We start from the raw sequence: 22,152 nt of genomic DNA on the forward strand, positions 1-22,152 counted from the left end.
ATGGCCTTTTTAAGTAAATAAGATTAATTTTAAGTAATTAAATCGTAAGATAGTCTTCTAGTTCTATTGATAACCTTGGATAGCCATTGTAAGTGTACTCATTTTGGGAACTTCGTTTCTAATATTGAGACAGAGGCAAGGCTAAAAAGAAAGTTACAAAAAAGGCAAACTTGATTTTTCTCAAGTGAGTGAAAAAAAGCAGTCATTGGCGAATGGTTAAGGATTTGGAAATACATTTCTTTGTTTCACTAGTGCGAAAAAAGATACATTTCCGCACTCTAATTACTCCTGCTGAGAAATGTATTTTAAAAATTGGTATTTCCGTTTTTACGAGGGGCACTACTTATATTTTGAGCCTTTTGAGATTTTGTCAGGTGCTAACTGACGTTTCCACTTGAAAGTTTGACATTTTTGACCATAACCTTCTTCAGAACGTTTTGTTAATTGATTTTTGTTGTTTATAGTCACTTGAAAATTGTGTCTCAGCAAAAAAAATGGAAATAACTCGTGAAAATTTTCGTGCAATGATTTATTACGAATTTCCGACGTGGATTATCAAGACAGGAGTGCATCGATCAACTTACTTCCACTTTTGGAGATAAAGCCCCCATCCTTTGCCACTGTTATACGCTGGTATAACGAATTCAATCGTGGTCGTCGTTCGCTCACCGACGAAAGTCGTGAAGGTCGTCCAAAATCAGTTGTTGTATCAGAAAACATTGATGCTGTGCAAAAACTAATAATGCAAGATCGTTATGTGACATACTGGTGAGATTGAGGCAACCTTAGGCATTAGTTCCACCAGCATATATAAAATATTGCATAATCATTTAGCCGTGAAAAAGGTTTGTTCTCGTTGGATCCCACATAATCTGACAAAATCTCAAAAAGATGCTCGTGTCGATTGGTGCAAACAAATGCTTAAGAAAAGAAATACAATGGCGGTGCTTCAAAAGACGTACGTATAAGATTGTAACAGGTGACGAATCATGGATATATGCGTATGAGATGGAAACTAAACAGCAGTCGACTGTATGGGTGTTACAAGATGAACCAAATCCAACAAAAGATGTTCGCGCTCGAAGCACTACGAAACAAATGGTCGCCTGTTTTTTCGGAAAAACTGGTCATGTAGCAACAGTGCCTTTAGAGGAACGTAGAACGGTCAATTCTGAATGGTACACAACCATTTGTTTGCCGGAAGTCTTCGATGAAATAAGGAAAACACACAAGCGCCGTCGGATCTTTCTTCGTCAAGACAATGCCAGCTGTCACACATCTCATCTAACAACCGACTATTTGAGCACTCAAAAAATCGAATTAATGGGTCATCCACCGTACAGTCCTGATTTGGCACCAAATGACTTCTTTTTGTTTCCGAACGTCAAGAATAAATTACGTGGACAACGCTTTTCGTCGGCAGAAGAAGCCGTTGATGCATTCAAAAACCATGTTTTGGAGGTGTCTCAAGCGGAATGGAAAAAATGCTTTGACAAGTGGTTGGAACGCATGCAGAAGTGTATAGATCATAAAGGAGAATATTTTGACAAACAATAAAGTCATTTTTCAATGACAAATTACTGTTTTTTTTTTATTATTAGGCTCAAAATATAAATAGTGCCCCTCGTACGACTTTGGACAAAACTATCAAAATTAAAATTTGTCCTAAAATCTAATTGAGTAGACAAAGACACAGAGAGACTAATTTATAAAACCCTTTTTTTTTTATGAATATACGCAGGGGAACTCGAAATTTATATTTTGGTGAATATTCTAGATCAAAAATCCGGAAGACTTCAATACATCCATTAAAGAAGAAAGAGGAAGCCCAAAAACTTCAAAATAATTCTTAAAAAATTGTTTATAACGATGACGAGTAGCTTGTTAAATCAAACAAATGTTGAAGAGAATTAATTGAATTATAATTTTCTGATTACTGGTTGGCTAATTGATGACTAATAAGTGAACAGGTGTTCCAAAATATATTCAAATTTACATCAGGTATGCATTCTACAAAAGATTTAAATAAATTTTTGAAATCATTATCAACCAAATTACCTATTTCCTAAAAAAAAAAAATTAAAAGCATCTTTTAAAAAAATTGCATTCGCTTTTTAGTTAACCTGAATGAACCTAAAACATAATGATTGCTCTATTTTACGCAATCATTAATTATTACCTTCTGATTGGCGAGTTGTGTACGAATAAAAGAATATGGAAATACAGTTTTCAACCATCACGATAACTGGAAGGAACGAAATTCTTGTTTAGGGTTGATAAATAATGTCAAGTTAGCCCTTCAAAAAATATTTTATCCCATTATGCGAATAATGTAAGTGGACATTTTAAATAACTTTGATCAAACACTCTAAAATTCTCTATTCGCCTATATTTATATATAGTGGAGAAGGGGGCACCTTTGAACAGTTTTAATTTCTCGCCAAATATTTAAAACATTCATGATTGGTAATTTTCTCCACATGTTGTGGTAGACCTGTTGTATAGTTGGCAGAGTTTCCCTTCGTTTTCATTGTTTGTAAAGTCCAGAATTTAGGAATGTTATATTTTGTAAGGTAGAAGTAAAATTTTTATTGCAGCTTTTGAAGTGTATTGTGAAGATTGTAGTGGACAAGGTGTAAGTATTGTTAGTCCATATTAACATTTGGAATTCGTATTTTTAAATCTAGTATTTACAAAAGTCTATTTGCTTGCAAAAAGTGTTGGACATTTTCTTTTAAGGAAGGAGAGGGGACACATTTCAACATCACAGTTAAAATGTGCCCTACCGACCTACAAGTTTGGGACTTTTTTTTTTGTTTAATCGCAGAGAAGGGGAAAGTGATCCGAACCTACATTAAGAAGCGCCACAAACCGAATATTTTGTTCAAACTTCCTAAACCCATCACTTCGGGTACAACATCCCGAACTTCTTGATTTTTCTTGATTCTTGATTTTTGAACTAGATTTCAGGGGTCTAAAAGAGAAAGTAATGTATTGGTGAGAGAAATAACTGATAGAAGGTAGATTCAGAGTGGAGTAATATCATTTCTTTCTATTTTATGTTGTGTTCAAAGCTACCCCACCAGTGGGGGCAGATATTAACATTTGACACAACATTTTTAAATTAAAAAAATATACGAGGGGGTACCCAAAAATAACCGGAATTGCGTTGCCGCGCATGGAGCTTATGTAGTACGCATTTCTGCCGCTAGACGTGTATAGCGCAATTCCTTGCCAGTTCAGTCCTGCCTGTGTTGTCTGCCTGGCTTGTTCTGTTCATCTGCAGTGATTGTTTTTACCAGCACTGTTTTGTTCTTTTTTCGTTTTTTATGATGGCAAGTTTAAGTGAACAACGTGCAGCTCTGAAATTTTGTTTTCTACTCGGCAAAAATGCTGCTGAAAGTGTTTTAATGTTGAAAACAGCTTACAAAGATGACGCTATGGAAAAAACTCAAGTATACGAGTGGTTTACTCGGTTTAAAAATGGCGACATGTCGATTGATGACAAACCTCGTTCTGGACGTCCATCAACTGCCCGAATCGACGAAAATGTTGAAAAAATTCGAGAGCTGGTGTTCACAGACCGTCGACAGACAATTGATCAACTGTCAGAGAGTAGTGGGTTATCTTGGAGCTCGGTTCAGCGAATTTTAACGGAAGATTTGGGGATGAAAAGGGTTGCAGCCAAGTTTGTTCCTCGAGTTCTGACTGACAATCAAAAAGAACATCGAGTTGAAACATGTCGTGCTTTGAAACAACAGCTTGAAACTGATCCAGACTTTCTGTCAAAGGTCATTACTGGTGATGAGTCATGGTGCTATGGTTATGACCCAGAAACAAAGCAACAGTCGAGCCAATGGAAGACGTCATCTTCACCCCGACCAAAAAAATGTCGTCAAGTCAAGTCAAACATCAAAACAATGCTGATTTGCTTTTTTGATGCCAAAGACGTAGTCCATTCAGAGTTTGTCCCCCCAGGTCAGACCGTCAATCAAACCTTGTATTTGGAAGTTTTGAAAAGATTGCGCAATAGTGTTCGCCAAAAATGACCCGATTTGTGGCAAACAGGAGACTGGTTCTTCCACCACGGCAATGCACCTGCACACACAGCCATCTCTGTTACACTGTTTTTGGCTAAAAATGGCATGGTTACGCTGCCCCACGCACCTTACTCGCCTGACCTCCGTGCGACTTTTTCTTATTTCCACGCATGAAAAAGGGCATGAAAGGTCACCGATTTGACAACATTGAAGAGGTCAAGAAAGAAACGAAGAAGGAGCTGTCAGCCATTTCTAAAGATGACTACAAAAAATGTTTCGAACAGTGGAAGCACCGGTGGGACAAATGTATTAGTTGTAATGGAGAGTATTTTGAAGGGGATAAGGTTGTTCTGTAAAAAATTTGTAAATAAATAGCTTTTAAAAAATAATTCCGGTTTTTTTTGGGTACCCCCTCGTAGATATGTATGTAAAGTGTAACTGTTCATTGATATATATCTGTTCGGTCGTGACTAACTTCCGACTCCCGCGGCTCAGTCTCGCGCCCGCGCGCGTACTAATGTACGCATCCGCCTTAATTTCCTGCTATCACTATCGCCAATTACTAAGTCTTATTTTTTATTCAATAATTTTCAGTATATTAAAATCTTAGTTTCCGTTTCTTATGCCAAATGCGTCACTACCTATCACTTCTATTTCCTTTATTTGTTTTTCCTATTCTAAGCCCTTTGCCCCACTACTTCCTTTAGGACCGTGTGGTCACCTTTCGAGCCTACACAGTTCTCTGCGGGACCGCGCTATTTACGCTTCTGTGTTTCTGTGCTAATACGCTTATATTCAACGCTTCACTCATCACTTCACGCCTATCATTTTCAATCTGCATCTAGTGCCCTTAGTACGCTATTACTTTCATACTTCCGCTGACACCTAACAGTACGCATCATCCGCATCTAAACGCCTCTCCCGAATATCGCTTCACGCATATTCCACCGCTTATAGTGCACTTATTGCACTATTCCCCCTTTACTCTTCCGCTTACCTCATTTCCACTTCCGCTACGCTTCTATGAGCCTGAGCCCAAATATTGCCTCCCTTTCTCAGAGCTCAACACACACACACACACACATTTACATAAACATATATACACGCTTCCGCTCCACAGCTTCCTTTCCTCTCATCGCTTCTCAGGCAGATCATCAACATACCTCACGCACATCGCTCCTTGCAAAGGGTAAGTACCTTCCCCTTTTTCTTTTATTTCTCTTTAGTTTTTCTATTCTTCTTTGTCTACTATTATTTCGTACAGCGCCCACTTGGGCATTTGGGTGTAGGCGTACTCGAGCGCCTACATTTTGGTCCTCCGGGCCGGATTTTCGCACATATACAGTCCACTTCTTCCGCATCGCTTAATAAAACCCACTATGGCGCCTAAAAAAGGGAAAGGCACTGCAGGTGCATTATCGTTTGTTGCCTTCACTCGCTTAATCAGAGCAACTAAATTGGCCCTGGATCGACATCTCGAGGACTTTGCCGAACGACTTAGAGTCGCTCCTCTGTCCTCAACGCTCATAGCTTCGATGACGAGATTGGTCGAGGCCGATTACGCTACATTCCTTAAAAGCGTTGAGCCTTATGTAGAGGCAGACTCGCTTCCTGAAGGCCTCTCAGAAGACCAATTGTCGGCTGAGGTCCAGCAAGTGCGGGACTTACACCGACAGATAATCTGCACCTTCGAAGAAAGTTGCCCCGCTTCATCCGCTGTCGGTGCAGCGACCTTCGCTGCCCCGCTCCTCCCCCCACTACCGATACCGGACTTTTCCGGCAATATCCGGGAGTGGCCGCACTTTAAGGACCAGTTTGCGTCCCTCATTATCGCCAACCCCGCACTTTCCGGGGTGCAGAAGTTTACCTATCTACGGGGGGCGCTTTCCGGGGTTGCGTGCTCTATCATTTCTCACATCCCCCTCCAGGAAGCGCAATTCCTAACGGCGTGGGATTTGTTGTGTGGCCACTTTGACAGCCACCGCAACCTCGCCTTATCGCTGCTCGACCAGTTACTTCCCCGCGCTCCTCAGACCCCCCCGCATACCACACCTCAGCATCTGGAGGCCTTGCTGGAGCAGGTGGGGTGTGCAGAGACGTTTCTTAATATCCCCGCGGATGACCCGGCCTCTTTTCTACTGTTTTTGCTCCTGTCTCGCCGCCTTGACCAGGAGAGTCAGCTCGCTTTCGAGCTGGCCTACGCTGATGAGCCCTTTCCCACCGTAAAACACTTACGCACGTTTCTGCGTAGGCGCTCGCTCGCCGTCACTCGGGTGACCTCTTCCGGTCCCCCTGTTCGCGCGGCCGTAACCCCTGCCTCCGCATGCGCTTCCCCCCCTGCGCCTCGCAGGGCATCCGCGCTTAATCCCTCCGCCTCCGCTCGCACCCCCCTGTATCCGCCCCGTGGAGCTATTGCCTCTCGGGACCCCTCCGCGCAATATGTAGCCCCTGCGCCCCCGGTGTCTGTTTACAGCTGCGAATACTGTGCAGCTAAGCATTCTATTCGGCAGTGTCCCCGGTTTAAGACACTGTCTATCACCCAGCGCCGGGCATATATAGATGCTCACCGATTATGCAGGAATTGCCTCTCCGCTAAACATCTGACTACAGCCTGCAGATCGGTGCAGTCCTGCCGCGTCTGTAACAAACGACATCATACGATGTTGCATCCCGTGTCTTCCGATTTCCCATCGGCACCCTTGTCTCCCACTGACCGCCCAGTGGCCCCGCAGATTATCCCTTCGACCTCCCCGCCCCGCTTACCGCTTGCCACTCCGGTGGACAACCCCACTGCCACCTCGCCACACCGTTCACCTGCCTCAGCGTCTCCCCCGTCGCGCTTTAGTTGGGCGGACTGTCCCTCCCCCCCCGCGTCCGAAGATGAATCGCCCCCCTTGCCCGCTCTTCCTAACCCGGCTGAACTCCCCCCCTCTCGCAGGCATATCCGCTCCCGCGTTCCCCGCCCCTTATTGGACGCGGAATGAGGGTTTCCGCCAACCCCCCTCGCCTTTACCATCCCCCCCGCGTATCCATACCCACTTTTGCCTACCATCACGGTACACGCTGTGAATCAAAACATTCACGGTTTTGTGCGCGCCCTAATTGACACTGGAAGCCACCAAACGCTCATTACGCGTCGGCTCGCTAACCACCTCCGCTCCCCCTTTCACCGGTGCTCCTCCGATTTGCTCACGCTCGGCGGCGCTGTTACCGCTCACTCCCGGTATCGAACCAACTTCTTTATCTCCCATTGCGGAGATCCCCCCCTGTTGCGGGTCCATGCTACCGTCCTAGAGGATATCATTCCTCCGCTGCCCACGCGGCCTTTTGCTTGCAGTTGGCCCCATCTCCAAGCTCTCCCCCTGGCAGACCCCTCATTTAATTATCCGCAGCCCATTGAGCTGCTGTTGGGAAATGATGTGTTACCGCACCTCATGCTCACTGGGGTAATTCGCCCCACGCTTCGCGCGCCGGGCGCTTTCCGCACTACCTACGGCTGGGTACTTCATGGGCCATACCGCCCAGCGCTGTCTAGGAATATCCACGTAGCCACCAAGGCCGTTCATTTTGAAATCGCTTCGGAGCTCTCAACATCCGCGTTCCTCGCCGCCTTTAGACGCTTCACGGCCCGCCGCGGACTTCCCACCACGGTGTTTTCCGACAACGGAACTAACTTTGTCGGGGCCCATCACCAGCTCCGTGATCTCGGCCGCTTAATACGCAACCCCCGCCATCAGCAGTTATTTGTTGATTCCGCCTCCACGCGTGGTATTGATTGGCGTTTCATACCACCCGCTAGTCCTCACTTTGGCGGATTGTGGGAGGCCGCGGTTAAATCCGCGAAGCACCACCTCTCCCGCGTGATTGGGAAGCAAACGCTAACGTATGAGGAGCTGCTCACTGTGGTTACTGAGGTCGAGGCAATCCTTAATTCTCGCCCCCTCTGCGCTCTCTCCTCTGACTCCGCGGATCCGGAGCCGCTGACGCCGGGACACTTCCTAATTTTCCGCCCCCTAACCGCTCCGCCTGAGCGCCGTCTTACCCATCTGGCACTCAACCGCTTGTCCCGGTGGAATCTGACACAACGTATCCAGCAGGACTTCTGGACGCGCTGGAGTCAAGAATATCTGCATACGCTGCAGCAGCGTGAGAAATGGTTGCTACCCGCCACAGCCATCTCGCCGGGTACTGTCGTCATTCTTCGCGAAGACAATGCTCCTCCCCGCCAATGGCCGCTCGGCCGCATTACCGCCTTACATCCCGGACGAGATGGCGTCTGTCGGGTGGCTGATGTGACCACCGCGTCCGGCACTTTCCGCCGACCGCTAAACAAGCTCTGTCCTCTCCCATCGCAATAGAGATTCCGCTTATCAATCTTCGCTGAAGCCAAGCCTTCAGGGCGGGCGGGATGTTCGGTCGTGACTAACTTCCGACTCCCGCGGCTCAGTCTCGCGCCCGCGCGCGTACTAATGTACGCATCCGCCTTAATTTCCTGCTATCACTATCGCCAATTACTAAGTCTTATTTTTTATTCAATAATTTTCAGTATATTAAAATCTTAGTTTCCGTTTCTTATGCCAAATGCGTCACTACCTATCACTTCTATTTCCTTTATTTGTTTTTCCTATTCTAAGCCCTTTGCCCCACTACTTCCTTTAGGACCGTGTGGTCACCTTTCGAGCCTACACAGTTCTCTGCGGGACCGCGCTATTTACGCTTCTGTGTTTCTGTGCTAATACGCTTATATTCAACGCTTCACTCATCACTTCACGCCTATCATTTTTCATCTGCATCTAGTGCCCTTAGTACGCTATTACTTTCATACTTCCGCTGACACCTAACAGTACGCATCATCCGCATCTAAACGCCTCTCCCGAATATCGCTTCACGCATATTCCACCGCTTATAGTGCACTTATTGCACTATTCCCCCTTTACTCTTCCGCTTACCTCATTTCCACTTCCGCTACGCTTCTATGAGCCTGAGCCCAAATATTGCCTCCCTTTCTCAGAGCTCAACACACACACACACACACATTTACATAAACATATATACACGCTTCCGCTCCACAGCTTCCTTTCCTCTCATCGCTTCTCAGGCAGATCATCAACATACCTCACGCACATCGCTCCTTGCAAAGGGTAAGTACCTTCCCCTTTTTCTTTTATTTCTCTTTAGTTTTTCTATTCTTCTTTGTCTACTATTATTTCGTACAGCGCCCACTTGGGCATTTGGGTGTAGGCGTACTCGAGCGCCTACAATATCTGTTAAGAAGACTTGAAAGTTGTAGAAAACAAAATAAAAAGGTTCAATAATACGATTCTGGGCACTCTGTAACAGAAAATGTAAATTCTGTTCAAATGTGCCCCCCTCTCCCCTATATATTTTAAATTTACTTATAACCAATCTCCAAAGTTATAAAGCTACAATCTAAAATACTTCGAACTATTGTAAATGCTCCATTTTTTTAGTCTCTAATCTGACTATACTCAGACCATTAACATTCCGTTTACAAGACAAGTCGCCAAAACATGATTCAGGAAACTCCATTGCAACCAGCAAGCACAGGTAAATCCCTCTAGCTCAAAATCTTTCTTCAAGAACTCTTCCTGATAACCCGACAAGACAGTGGTCTCGTGATCTCCTCTCTAGTGAAGAGAGTGACTAATAGCCTAATGTTTTGGAGTGTTACCACTGGGTAACTTCTCCACTCGTTACTTTATCGTTTGTTACTCTGTTATCATTGTTATTTATAGCGCCAACTCGCTGATTGTAGCACAAATAAACGTAACAAAAAAGTTTAATTATTTAGAGCAGATCTATTACAAGTAAATGGTGAAGAATGAAGTGAAGTGAGAATATTTATCACCCAGAGGAGGCACTCTCCAATTGTGGTAGTTATTTACAGCATCCCAACACCCAGCACTTTCAGGAAAGGTTTGTTGGTAAGAAATAAAGAAGATAGGCGATGAATTTACGAGTATTATGACGATCAGTAAGGCAAGATTGAAATTTTTGGTGACTAACTGTACGAGTATGTTAATAGTAATGTTTAGGTCATACGAATAGTTGAATTTGACCCGTAGTATGGGATCGTAGATTAATCTACAATGAATTTTAGACAGCAAAGAGTGAATAACATATTAAAATATAGTGATATAGCATATTAAAATGGCTGACCACCATAGGCCAGAGATATAAAAACAACAATGCTTTATAATCAGTACCTTGCCTTTTAATGCCCGTTTTTGATCGTCTATACAGTAGTCGTGTTAACAAAATGGTAAATATTTTGAGTTTTCTTGTCTTTGGACCCTGGTTTGGAGATTTTACGTAAAACATTTGTCGAATTAGCGATCTAGTTATAGTTTTGTGATGTGCAGTCTGATAGAAACTATGCAGATCTTACAAATATATTTTTTTTTAGGTTTTCACAACACTGACGTGTCCAGCAAGATCAGCCATATTTGATGGTCTCAAGTTACCTGTGCACAGTTTTTTCCTTTCAGTTATCAATGTTTATTTTTTGGGGTGTTGGAGAGGGCAGCCTTTTTTTTCTGCTTCCCTCCTAATCCAATAGGATTTTTGGCCAACCTTTTAACGTAGCCATGTCACTTTAGGCGCACTGTAATAATGTGCAGAATATTTAAATTCACATCAGCCTCTGTTCTAATTTCAACAGTTGGCTGTAATCTGAAATCCCCAACAATATATTTCCCAAAATCCATTTTCAGATCTAATTACCACCATTTCTGCAAGAAAAAGTTTATTAGCGGCTACTCGCCCAAACATCAAACTCCATTTGAAATTATGCCATCAAGATCGAGTGGCCATCAGGTGAATCATAGAATGAACAATTACAGCTTTGCATGGTTTATGATCTGTTGTTATTCCTGTCAAGAAGAAAACCAAACATCATAGCTAGTATTAAGTCCAATATAAAGAGCTGGTTTGGCCTCAGAACTCGGCTCTTCGTAAAAGAAATTATCCACCTTTTCATATTTCACCCAGGAGGTAAGTTTATACAAGACAGGACTAGATGGAGGGCTTTAATTAATGAGTAGATCCTCTGGGTCAAGGAAGCTTTTTGGCCAACCCACAAAGTATTCAATCTAATCTTTAACTGTTTATAAAACTACCGCAATAACCAAACACCAAAACAATGCCATTACAATCTGAAATTATATAGGTTACGCCCCCTATTCCTTGGCTAATGAATAACAAAAGAAATTGGTAAAAAGCAAAAAAAGAGAACATATTCCGTGATGTAAGCCAAATTACCCGATATCACAATAATTTCTTTACTTATTTATTATTCTTATTTAAACTGTAAAACATAAGAGCACTACGTAATATCACCCCACGAAAGTACACAGAAGTTGCAACAATATAATGTAATTATTAGTTGTAATTTAGAGAATAATAATTAGAAGGTGTAATAACATAATTTATTGTAATTGTAATACCATGTTACGTGACACCCATTCAATGAGCACATATGGCCTTTAATATAATATTAATCTTTTGTTTTCCTCCGCCTTGAACTTGATCATCACTCCTCTGGTTTGAGAAAATATCTTTATCCAGGATAAGGTAATTCTTTCTTCTTTTTTTTTTTTTTTGTTGCTTCAGAAGAAACAATATAATTTTTTTATTTATAACCAAGCCATTAATTTATTTTGTCATTTCATATTATTATTATACGAGATATATAGGCATTATCTGAAAGGAACTCGCTTCTACATTCAAGACTATAATAAAATATGACCTCTCTCCATTACATTTCCTCTCTTTCTAACTTCTATTATTCAGATGTTCGCAAATAAGTTACAGACAAAAGCTTGCCTCTGAAATCGATGTCGTTTTATTTGTAGAGTTGAAGCACCCATTCTGGACACCAAAGAGACTTAACGAACAGCTACAATTGCTTTCACATTTTACAATAAAAACAACCTATGAATACTACAATGCCTCGCTGTGAGAATTGGTTTTTTCTATTATTTATAGATACAGTGAGTGATAGACATAGAACGGATTAAACAAAGCAATTTATATAGTATGTAGATTGTAGGTTTGAAATTGAAGATCAATGATTTCATTTTTGACAAGAAGAATAAAGGTAACACTATTTTTAATTGATAAAAAGAATTTTCAATCACTTACTGATAAACTTATGAGAAAAAATAAATAATTTTCTAAAGAGTTCTATTCAAATTAACTATATTAACCCATTAACTGCCAAATTTTTTAAATGTATTTATTTTGCTCTATCATGTTTAGTTTGAGTCAAAATTGTCATTAATAAGTGAAATTTATAAAATAATAGTGTTCCCCAAGGCTCAGTCCTGGGGCCTACACTTTTCAACATTTTTATTAATGACGTCACCAAGGTGAAACTCAAATCCAGTTGCTCCCTGTTTGCTGATGATACTGCCTTCTTTATTTCTTCCTTCAGAGTTGACACAATAGCCAAACAATTATCGATAGCCCTTGAAAAATGTTTCAAATACTTTGCAAAATGGTAAATAAGGCCAAACCATGCCAAGACACAAATTATTTTGTTTACACGCCGCAGACCGGTTGTGAATAGATTTGTCCAAATTAACGGCGACTCCCTTCCGTAGAGTAAGGAAGTTAAATACCTCGGGTTGGTGTTAGACTCCAAATTAACTTTCACCAAACACATAAACTCAGTGTGCGATAAAGCGGTAGGAATTATGTGCAGTCTCTTTCCTCTTTTGAACCGCAACTCTAACTTAGATTTTCTTAATAAAAAACTTATCTACTATCTCTATATCCGCTCCGTACTACTATATGCAGCCCCTGTGTGGTCCAATACTTGTTGCACCAATTACGGGAAGTTACAAAGAGTCCAAAACAAATGCTTAAGGTTAGTTGGGTCATATCCCCGGTGGACACCCATAGATTACATGCATGCAGCACTTGATGTTGCCAGCGTGTCCACATTTATCTACAACGCTAAGGAAAACTTTGTAACTTCCTGTACACATAGTCCCTACCCGCATATAAAAAGTATTATGGACTATAACTTAAGTTCTCTTAATTATAGAAAATACAAACACAAAAGGCTAAAGCATATCTTGCTTTAATTAATCTTATGTAGTAAGGTTTTTTTTAAAATTTTTTGCCTTAGCATTAAGTTGGACTTGTACCCAATGTAAATGTTGATATGTTGTGGAGAGGATATAGGCATGCAGCCTGAAACCTCCTTTTATATATATTTGTATAAAAAAATTTAAATTGTAAATAAACATTTTCAAATTCAAATTCAATAAAATAATGCATTATATAAAAAAATAAAAGGTTTTTTAAAAAAAGTCCCATTTGGGGATCGTGGCAGATTGGATGTTCAAAACTGAGTACAAGTTGTTACGTCTTATTGAAACATGTATTTATTAGCTCTGTGGATTTAACGGGTTTTCTTATTTGTCAGTAATAGAAAATTTAAAAAAAAAGTAATAGAAAATAGATTTGAAGGATTATCAATTATTGAAATATTTTTCAATATGACGGAAGCACCCTAATTTTCAACTTGAAACGCACCGTTTTGTTTGCCTTCGTATTATTCAGCACGAAAACAGTAACCGGTTGCACATGACCCCTTGCTTGAAGCCAAATCGTACTGGTTTCCCTCTTATAAACTGATTCAAAAAGTGATGACCGTAATATCGCACCATCTGTACAGCATTGATCTGATTTGGTGGGATATAATTGACAGTGTCGCCTGGTTTCATAAAAGAGGACGCTACAGAAAAATTACTGGAATGAAGCTCCAATATCTCCGGGATATCCTTTGGTTGGCAATGAACTAATTCATTTTCGTCAATTTCTTCAACATCAGAAACAATATCTAGTAAGTCCGGAGGCTGTTCAATAATATCTATTGTTGAATCAGTATCAGACTCAAAGTCAAACTGCTCTAAAAAGTGAAGGCCCTTTACTGCTTCTTCTAGTTCACTGAATGTATAAAATTATTTGGTTCCCATTTCTATAAATAAATACTAAAAGTATTCTATAACTCGGAAATTTGTTCACCCTATATGCCACGATCCCCATTTGGGGATCACTGTTCAAACTCCATTTTCTCTAATTCTCTAAAATATTTATGGAAGATAATATTGTTTCTTACAACTAGAACCTTTGAATTAACTGTGCTAAAACGCTTAGTTTAATTATTACAAAAATAATTGATAAAAAACAAACTTGAAAAGTAACATGGCTGCTATGAACGACTAACCTGGAAATTTTCACTTTGTTTTCTTATTGACCAAAAAAACTAGGCAAGAAAATGTAAATGTTTACCATCAACACGGTATACTAATTACTGCTTTAAATTAATTTGTTATTTGCCGCCAAAAAACAGTTCTACAAATTTTTAAAAAAATATTTAAAAAAATATCCCCAATTGGGGATCGTGGAAGTTAATGGGTTAAAACTTCCCGGGTAGGACAGTTGTATAAGGGTTGATCGTCAAAAACTGCACGAAAAGGCGTAACGTTGAAAAACACACAACTTTGACAATTTTTTTCTCTTTTTCTATAAAAGATAAAATTCCCAAATTTTCTTTAAATTATAGGGCAAACCCTCCTTTATAACTTTAATTTTTTTGCAACAACATAGATTAAATATATTTCGAGAAATACGTTGCTGAATATGGGCAAAAACGGCTTTTTCATTTCAAAAATTGATTTGTTCTTGTTGTTACCTTTTTTGTAAACAACGTAGCGCCTAAACGCGCGAACCGATTTTCATGAATGAGGTGTCATTCGATTCGGAATTTTATGTAGATGTGCCTTTTGGGAGTCTCGACGCTGTACATCAAATGGGGGAGGAGTTAGCCCCATGTATGTGTGGCTCCCTCCAAAATTATTATTACTAATAACTCCGTAAATCTTAGCCCAATTTTGAAAAAAATTTGGCAGGATGAAAGGGATAGGGCTCTCCTACGGAATAGTTGAAGCGACGTTCTGCTCTTACGCCTATAAAGGGGAAATATGGCAATCGATTCAAATTATCGACGCGTGAACTGATTTTCATGAATGAAGTGGCATTCGAATCAAAATTTTGTACAGATTTGCATTTAGATTGTGCCTCTTAAGGAGGGGGAGTTTGCCCCCCGCCAGTAAGACCTTCTCTAAAACTATTTTTACTAATATTTTGGCGTTTAATCAACCCTTATAGTTACACTTTTAAAACTGTAAGTTTTTGTTAAGGATATTTAATAAGTAAATTTAAGAATTTTTCAAATATCTATCTTCAATTTTTACTTTCATAAACAGCTCGCTTCAATAGCTTCGTTAATTTTCTGCCACAACATTAAATCCATTACTTTGCAAATTATTAAAAAGAAGTGGGTAAAAAGGGTTGAAGTAGGCAAACTTGTAACAAATCAATGCCGTCGATTAAGGTTTGGTAATATTATTGCTGTTTACAATCACAGCTTTTTTGGATAATTAAACTACTCTCTCTAAAAACCAAAAACTCCTTTACTTTCAATAATTTTAGAATAAATTGTCTATCATTTTGTACGAGGGTCGTTTGAAAAGTCCGTGCAAAAATAAAAACTACTTAATTTTTTGGGGTAAACCTTTTTTATTTTTCAACATAGTCTCCTTTTAGGCTTATACACTTCGTCCAACGCTGCTCTAGTTTGTTGATCCCTTCCGAATAATAGGATTTGTCCAAGTCTGAAAAATAGCCATTCGTTTCTGCAATCACCTCCTCGTTTGAATAAAATCTTTTTCACGCCAGCCATTTCTTCATATTGGGGAACAAATAGCAGTCCGAGGGAGCCAAGTCTGGAGAATAGGGGAGGATGTGAAACGAGTTGGCACCCTATTTCCATTAATTTTGCGACCACAACTGCTGAGGTGTGAGCTGGTGCGTTGTCGTGATGGAAAAGGACTTTTTTGTGGGCCAATCGTGGGCGTTTTTCTTGCAGCTCGGTTTTCAAACGGTCCAATAACGATGAATAATATGCACCTGTAATAGTTTTACGCTTTTCCAGATAGTCGATGAGGATTATTCCTTGCGAATCCCAAAAGACAGTCGCCATAATCTTTGCGGCCGAAGGAACAGTCTTCGCCTTTTTTGGCGCAGATTCCCCCTTGGTAACCCATTGTTTAGATTGTTCTTTGGTCTCAGGAGTGTAGTGATGTATCCATGTTTCATCCACAGTGACGAAACGACGCTTAAAGTCCTGCGGATTCTTCTGGAACAGCTGCAAACCGTCCTTACACGATTTCGTTTTTGGTCAAGCGTGAGCAATCGCGGCACCCATCTTGCGGATAGCTTTGTCATGTCCAAATGTTGATGCAAAATATTATGTACCCGTTCATTCGAGATGCCCACAGCACTAGCAATCTCACGCACCTTCACTTTTCTGTCATCCATCACCATATCATAGATTTTATCAATGATTTCTGGAGTAGTAACCTCAACAGGGCGTCCAGAACGTTCAGCGTCACTTGTGCCCATATGGCCACTCCGAAAATTTTGAAACCACTTATAAACTGTTCTAATCGAAGGTGCAGAGTCACCATAATGTTTATCAAGCTTCTCTTTAGTCTCCTGAGGCGTTTTGCCTTTCATAAAGTAGTGTTTAATCAACACACGAAATTCTTTTTCGTCCATTTTTTGAAAATCACTCGACTTCCTCGATTCAAACGAATGCCAAACACAAAGAAATAGACCGATCTGGCTGAAACTTGGTGTGTGTTCTTCCAAGAGATGCTACTAACTAAACATAACCTCGATACGCGCCAGTAGTGCTATCTCTCTGACTTTGCACGGACTTTTCAAACGACCCTCGTATTTTACAGTAATTTAAATCAACTTTTAATGTACGTACTTAAAGTGATAAACGCAAAAACCCATTCTATTTTGGTCTATTTTAGTAATTTGCAATTGGGAATTCTAATCCTTTTAGACCAAAATTTGTTCTTCTGGCTTTATTTTAAAATAGGCTTCTATTTTAGTTTTGCAGTATTTTAGTAAAAAGAGCTACCAATCTTATCAGATTGATGAAATGTCCAAGCTGAGATGCTTATGTCATTATTCTAGAGTTTCAGTAAAACTTTACATTTACGTAGCGTCAGATATCTTTTGCCTTAAACATTTTTTTTTTTGCAATAATTTGATGACAAAATTCATGTTCAAGTTTATTTCCCTTAATGAGTAACAAAAACTGGAAAAAACAAAAACAAATAATCACAATAAAATAGTAGTAATGCAAAAAAAATAGAACCGAGAGGAATAATGGAGACAAAACGGCCATCTTTAACTGTTCGTAGTTGCAAGTAAGGGATATTTTTACATAAAACCGGTCTGTGGGAACCAGCTCTGACTGCATGGCGGCCTCTAACAGTAGTTCACTTCATTGTGTGTACATGTATGTTCTTATGTTAAACCTAACTTACATGTACCAGCGGAATATACTTGCCAACTCACTAAACAATCTAACCAACATTGAAACCGTTTACAATAATCATTATTTTCATTTTTAGTTAATTTCAGTAGTTTATAGTTGTGCGAGATAGAATAAAAAGAAAAAACAAAACTGCAATAATAAATAAATACACAATTAACCTTCTTAGTTTGCTCCCCGTACGCTACAACTTAGAAATCTGTTCTGAAATAATGCCTTGTTCTCAACTAGTTTGACCGAATTCAAAGAATTTCTAAATACCTAGGAGGTATGAAATCGATATCTTCTCTAAAGTGACATTTTGGGGACTCTAAACCATGAAAATGAAATGTCTAACCAGCTCAGGCTTAGAAAGCAGCTCAGTATACCGGAAATCAGATTTTATAGAAAGACTTTTACGTCATAATCTGTCATGTTCTAGAAATTGCCAGAGGTTTTCATTCGAACGTGTTATAAACCTATCAGATTGGTATTTTCTTACAGCAAAACGTGTATAATAATGAAGTTAACAGTCTTTGTATTGGGTTGGTGCAAAAATAATGCAGGTTTTTATATGCCAAAAAAAATAATTATTATGATTTGTATAAAACTAAGATTATTTATTCAAAATATTTTCCATCATTATCAACACATAGTTGCCAACGTGTCAGAAGCATTCTTATTCCAGTTTCTAAAAAATCTTTATTTAAACTCTCAATAAACTCGCGGAAGGCATTTACGGTTTCACTTCGGTCCCTAAAATTTTTTCCTCTAAAGAAGTTGTCCAAATGTCTAAATAAGTGGAAGTCCGTCGGCGAGAGATCGGGGGAGTATGGAGGGTGCGGAAGTGTTTCATATTTCAATTCCTGAAGTTTCCTGAGAGTTGGCATTGCGATATGTGGCCTGGCGTTATCGTGAAGAAGAATTGGTCCTTTCCGATTCACCATTGCTGGACAAAGATTTTGCAATTTCCTATGCATTTTGTCAATTTCTTGACAATATGTTTCAGCCGTGATTGTTTCGCCAGTATTTAGGAAGCTGTAATGAATAACACCTGCAGTAGACCACCACACTGTCACCATTACTTTTTTCGGGTGCAGGCTTGGTTTCGCGAAATGTTTTGGTGCTTCATCCTTGTCCAGCCACTGGCCTGACCGTCTCCTGTTGTCGTATTGGATCCATTTTTCATCACATGTCACGATTCGATTAAGAAATGGTTCATTTTGGTAGCGCAACAGAAGAGAATTGCAAATTTCAAAACGCCAATGTTTTTGGCTCTGGGTCAATTCGTGAGGTACCCACGTGTCGAGCTTTTTAACTTTACCAATTTGTTCGAGATGGCGAACGACTGTTGAGTGGTCAACAACAGAGGGCCTACCGCGACCTTCCTTGTCTTCGAGATCAAAATCTCCAACACGAAATTTTTGGAACCATCGCTGCACTGTACATTCACTGATGCTTCCTTCACCCCAAACAACATTGATGTTACGCGCAGTTTGAGTCGCACTTCGACCAAGTTTGAACTCGTAAAAATAAATTTGACGAAAATCTTGTTTTGACATGGTGAATATCGGAGGTCTTAACTCATACAAAATGGAACACAAACTAAACTGATATTTGAGGAAAAACAACATTAATAAACATTGTTTATAATCCATTACCTAGACTGGAGGATTATCTTTGTTTACTTGGCAAGCAGAAGTAAACAAAAGATGAAAGTTCAAAAACCTGCATTATTTTTGCACCAACCCAATATTAATAAATTCTTCTTTTTAAAATCATTTATTGTAATTACGTGAATGCTGTGGTATGGAAAAGTTGTAAGAGTGTTAACACCATATTGTTTAATATTTCACTGATAAGACAGTAGTTACAATAAGAAGATGTAAACAGAATTCAAAACTGCTTCAACTCCACAAAAAAGAAGTAGACTCTAATTGTGCAAACCTTTTGGATTAAAATAAACTTTAACCAGTAAAAATGAGCTACAAATTTCAACATTATGTTATTTAAGTTCTTCAGGCGTGAAGTAATGTCTTTACTCTGACATTTCCCATGAAAATATTACTAAGTAATATAAGATTAATGTTTTCCCATGGCATGCAGTTTGCTATGTTGCATGGAGCATGCATCCGACAAAAAAAAAATAATAAAATGCAGTTTCATGTAAAATAATTTTATGTACAAGATGCATCTATTTACTGAGTAGAAGCCACCTAGTGACATTAAATGATTTTAAATTTTCTTTAATTTGAGAGCCACCGATGTATGGTAGTAACTCCTCTGTCACATGTTAGGTTATCTTCTTGTCGGGTTAAAAAAGGGGCAATTGTGACAACAGTAAATTTCAATAAAGTTATTTTTTTAAAAAAACAGTGGTTTTAAACATTACGAATATTTTTACTTTTCTTATTTCTAGCAGAGTTTGAAAATCATTCTTACGTCAAACACTGAGAATTTTGAATGAAATGAGGGGCACTTACGCCATTAGTCTATTAATTTGAACTAAAAACATTTGTCAAATTTGAATGCTTTGTCAATGTCGAGTATCACATCGAAAAATTCGGTCGTCAAATTCGGATAATTCACTGCTTTCTTCCTGTATTGATATATTTTTATTTTATTATTAGATTAGTGGCTTTAATTGAAAACGAGAATTTAACTAAATCTCTATCTTTCTTCACTCGCTAAAACTATTAAAACTAAAAGATCTACGCGAAATCTCTTTTTTAGAAATTTACTAATTACTTCCGTAAACATTTCTTTCGTATGTATTTGTATCAAGAAATTGAGAAATGTTATTCAGATTTCTCTAAAAAATAAATATTTTAAGGGATGTTTCTCTAAAAAAGGATAACTACCAATATTTTTCTCATGATTTGTATTTTAAAACTTCAACATATTCGAGACCAATTATCCAAAAGTTTTACTGATTTAAAATAAGATTCACCCTAGCTAAATCCTAACTTAACTTGGTTAGTTACAGTCAACGCATTTTGCGTTTTAAGCAACAATGTTAACAATAAATAACATCAAGAGTGGAGAAGTTACCCAGCGGTAACACTCCAAAAACAATCTAAATTCTACTGACTCTCTTCATCAGAGAGGAGACCGTGAGGCCACTGTCTATTAAGACGCCTGGAAATGTTGTCTGGAAATGTTTTGGAAGATAGATGTTGTACAAGTGGATTGTGATGTGTTTGAATGGTAAGATGGAATTTTCTGTATCGTGTTTTCAGCAAACTTGTGTTGCACGCAAGGAATGTTCAAGTCTATGTGAATGGTTTGATTGGTGACGTAGAAAGGAAGCGTTTAATTGTAGAGCGAAGAATTTTAGACTGCCAAGGACTGCTATCCTTTGCAGATTTGAGCATTTGGTTGAACCCCACAGTTCGATGCCATAAGCCCAGACTGGCTTTAATATACTTACACATATAAGTCTTTTGTTGTGAGTTTTGATCTGTTGTCGGAGTAGTCTTTTCAGTTGTCGGAAGCGTCTGTTGAGTTCTGTTCTCTTAAGTCGAGTATGAGGGTTCCCATGTAAGTCTTCTGTCAAGGTAAAGCCCAAGGTAGCGGACTACGTTGACTACTGGTAAAGGAATTAAATTGTAAAAGACAGGAGGAAGAGTGATGCGTCGAAGAGTGAAGGTAATATTTTGAGATTTTGTTTCGTTCAGTTTGATAGCCCCTTTTTTGAACCATTTTTCAAAGATGGTGAGGTGAGACTGAAGGTTTCTATGGATCTTTGTTAGTAGATAAGATGGCAGTATCGTCAGCTTAGGTGAGAAGAGTAGTTTGAGGATGAGTAGGTATGTCTGAGGAGTAGATTGTGTACAGAATGGGGCCTAGTATGCTGCCTTGCGGAACTCCAGCGTCAGCATAGCTGAATGGAGAAAGAATAGTACCTACTATTCACTCTAAAATGTCTGTCAGTCAAGTATGATTTCAAAATGAGGAAATAGATGGCTGGAAGGATGGTCTTGAGCTTCCAGAGAAGTCCAGTGTGCCACACCCGATCGAAAGATTTTTAAAAGTGAAAATATTTCTGTGATTCTGAATTATTTTTAAAGAAAGTTCAACATTTATTGAATCTAAATACAGTTCTTTTAAAAATTTAACCCGTTACCACAGTAAATTAACTTAACCATTACTAAATGACCGAATGAATTAAACCTATTTTACAAAATGAAATTTGAATTACGGCCTTGCTAATTGATATTTTATTGGCGTCTAGATTGCTGAGACGCTATTGTAGTTATTCGAGCGACATTACCAACTAAAGAGTAGTTTTCTGTCTTTTTAAACGTGTGCCCTGGTTAACACTTTAATAATAACCTTTTAAAAAACACATTTTTTTTGTTTCTTTTCTTTTACGATGTTGTTGTTGTTGTTGTTATAGTTGACGTCCTGCTGTTGTAACCTCCGCACGCAGTTACAATACAACCTGTTTAAGATGATGATAAATGGGCTCTTGATTATATCCTGGATACTCCTAGGAGTCTGAGCGCGTGTTTTGGCTATTCTTGTATGGTTAAACTTCTTTTTAATTCAATTTTTATTAACCTTTCTAAATTTAAGCGATTAGTAGATTTAAGTCCACCTTTGCGCCATCAGATTTTACATGTAAAAAGTTATACATCTCTATTTAGAAATAATAATAATTGATCTTTCATATAGCCCAAAACC

General features: G+C 39.2%; 2 protein-coding genes across 3 annotated transcripts in view; one reads left to right on the forward strand and one right to left on the reverse strand.

Moving 5' to 3' along the window:
* Positions 1-22,152, reverse strand: part of LOC141461461 (paired box protein Pax-6-like) — a 138,027-nt gene that overhangs the window by 78,766 nt on the left and 37,109 nt on the right. The window lies entirely within an intron of this gene.
* Positions 4,504-7,079, forward strand: LOC141461460 (uncharacterized). Its single transcript, XM_074142598.1, has one exon. It carries the CDS (start codon positions 5,420-5,422, stop codon positions 7,022-7,024), a length of 1,605 nt encoding a protein of 534 aa, XP_073998699.1. The 5' UTR covers positions 4,504-5,419; the 3' UTR covers positions 7,025-7,079.

The sequence above is a fragment of the Rhodnius prolixus genome, unplaced genomic scaffold (genome assembly GCF_049639745.1).
Source record: "Rhodnius prolixus isolate KJV_2025 unplaced genomic scaffold, Rpr scaffold_6, whole genome shotgun sequence".
NCBI classification, from domain to species: Eukaryota; Metazoa; Arthropoda; class Insecta; order Hemiptera; family Reduviidae; genus Rhodnius; species Rhodnius prolixus.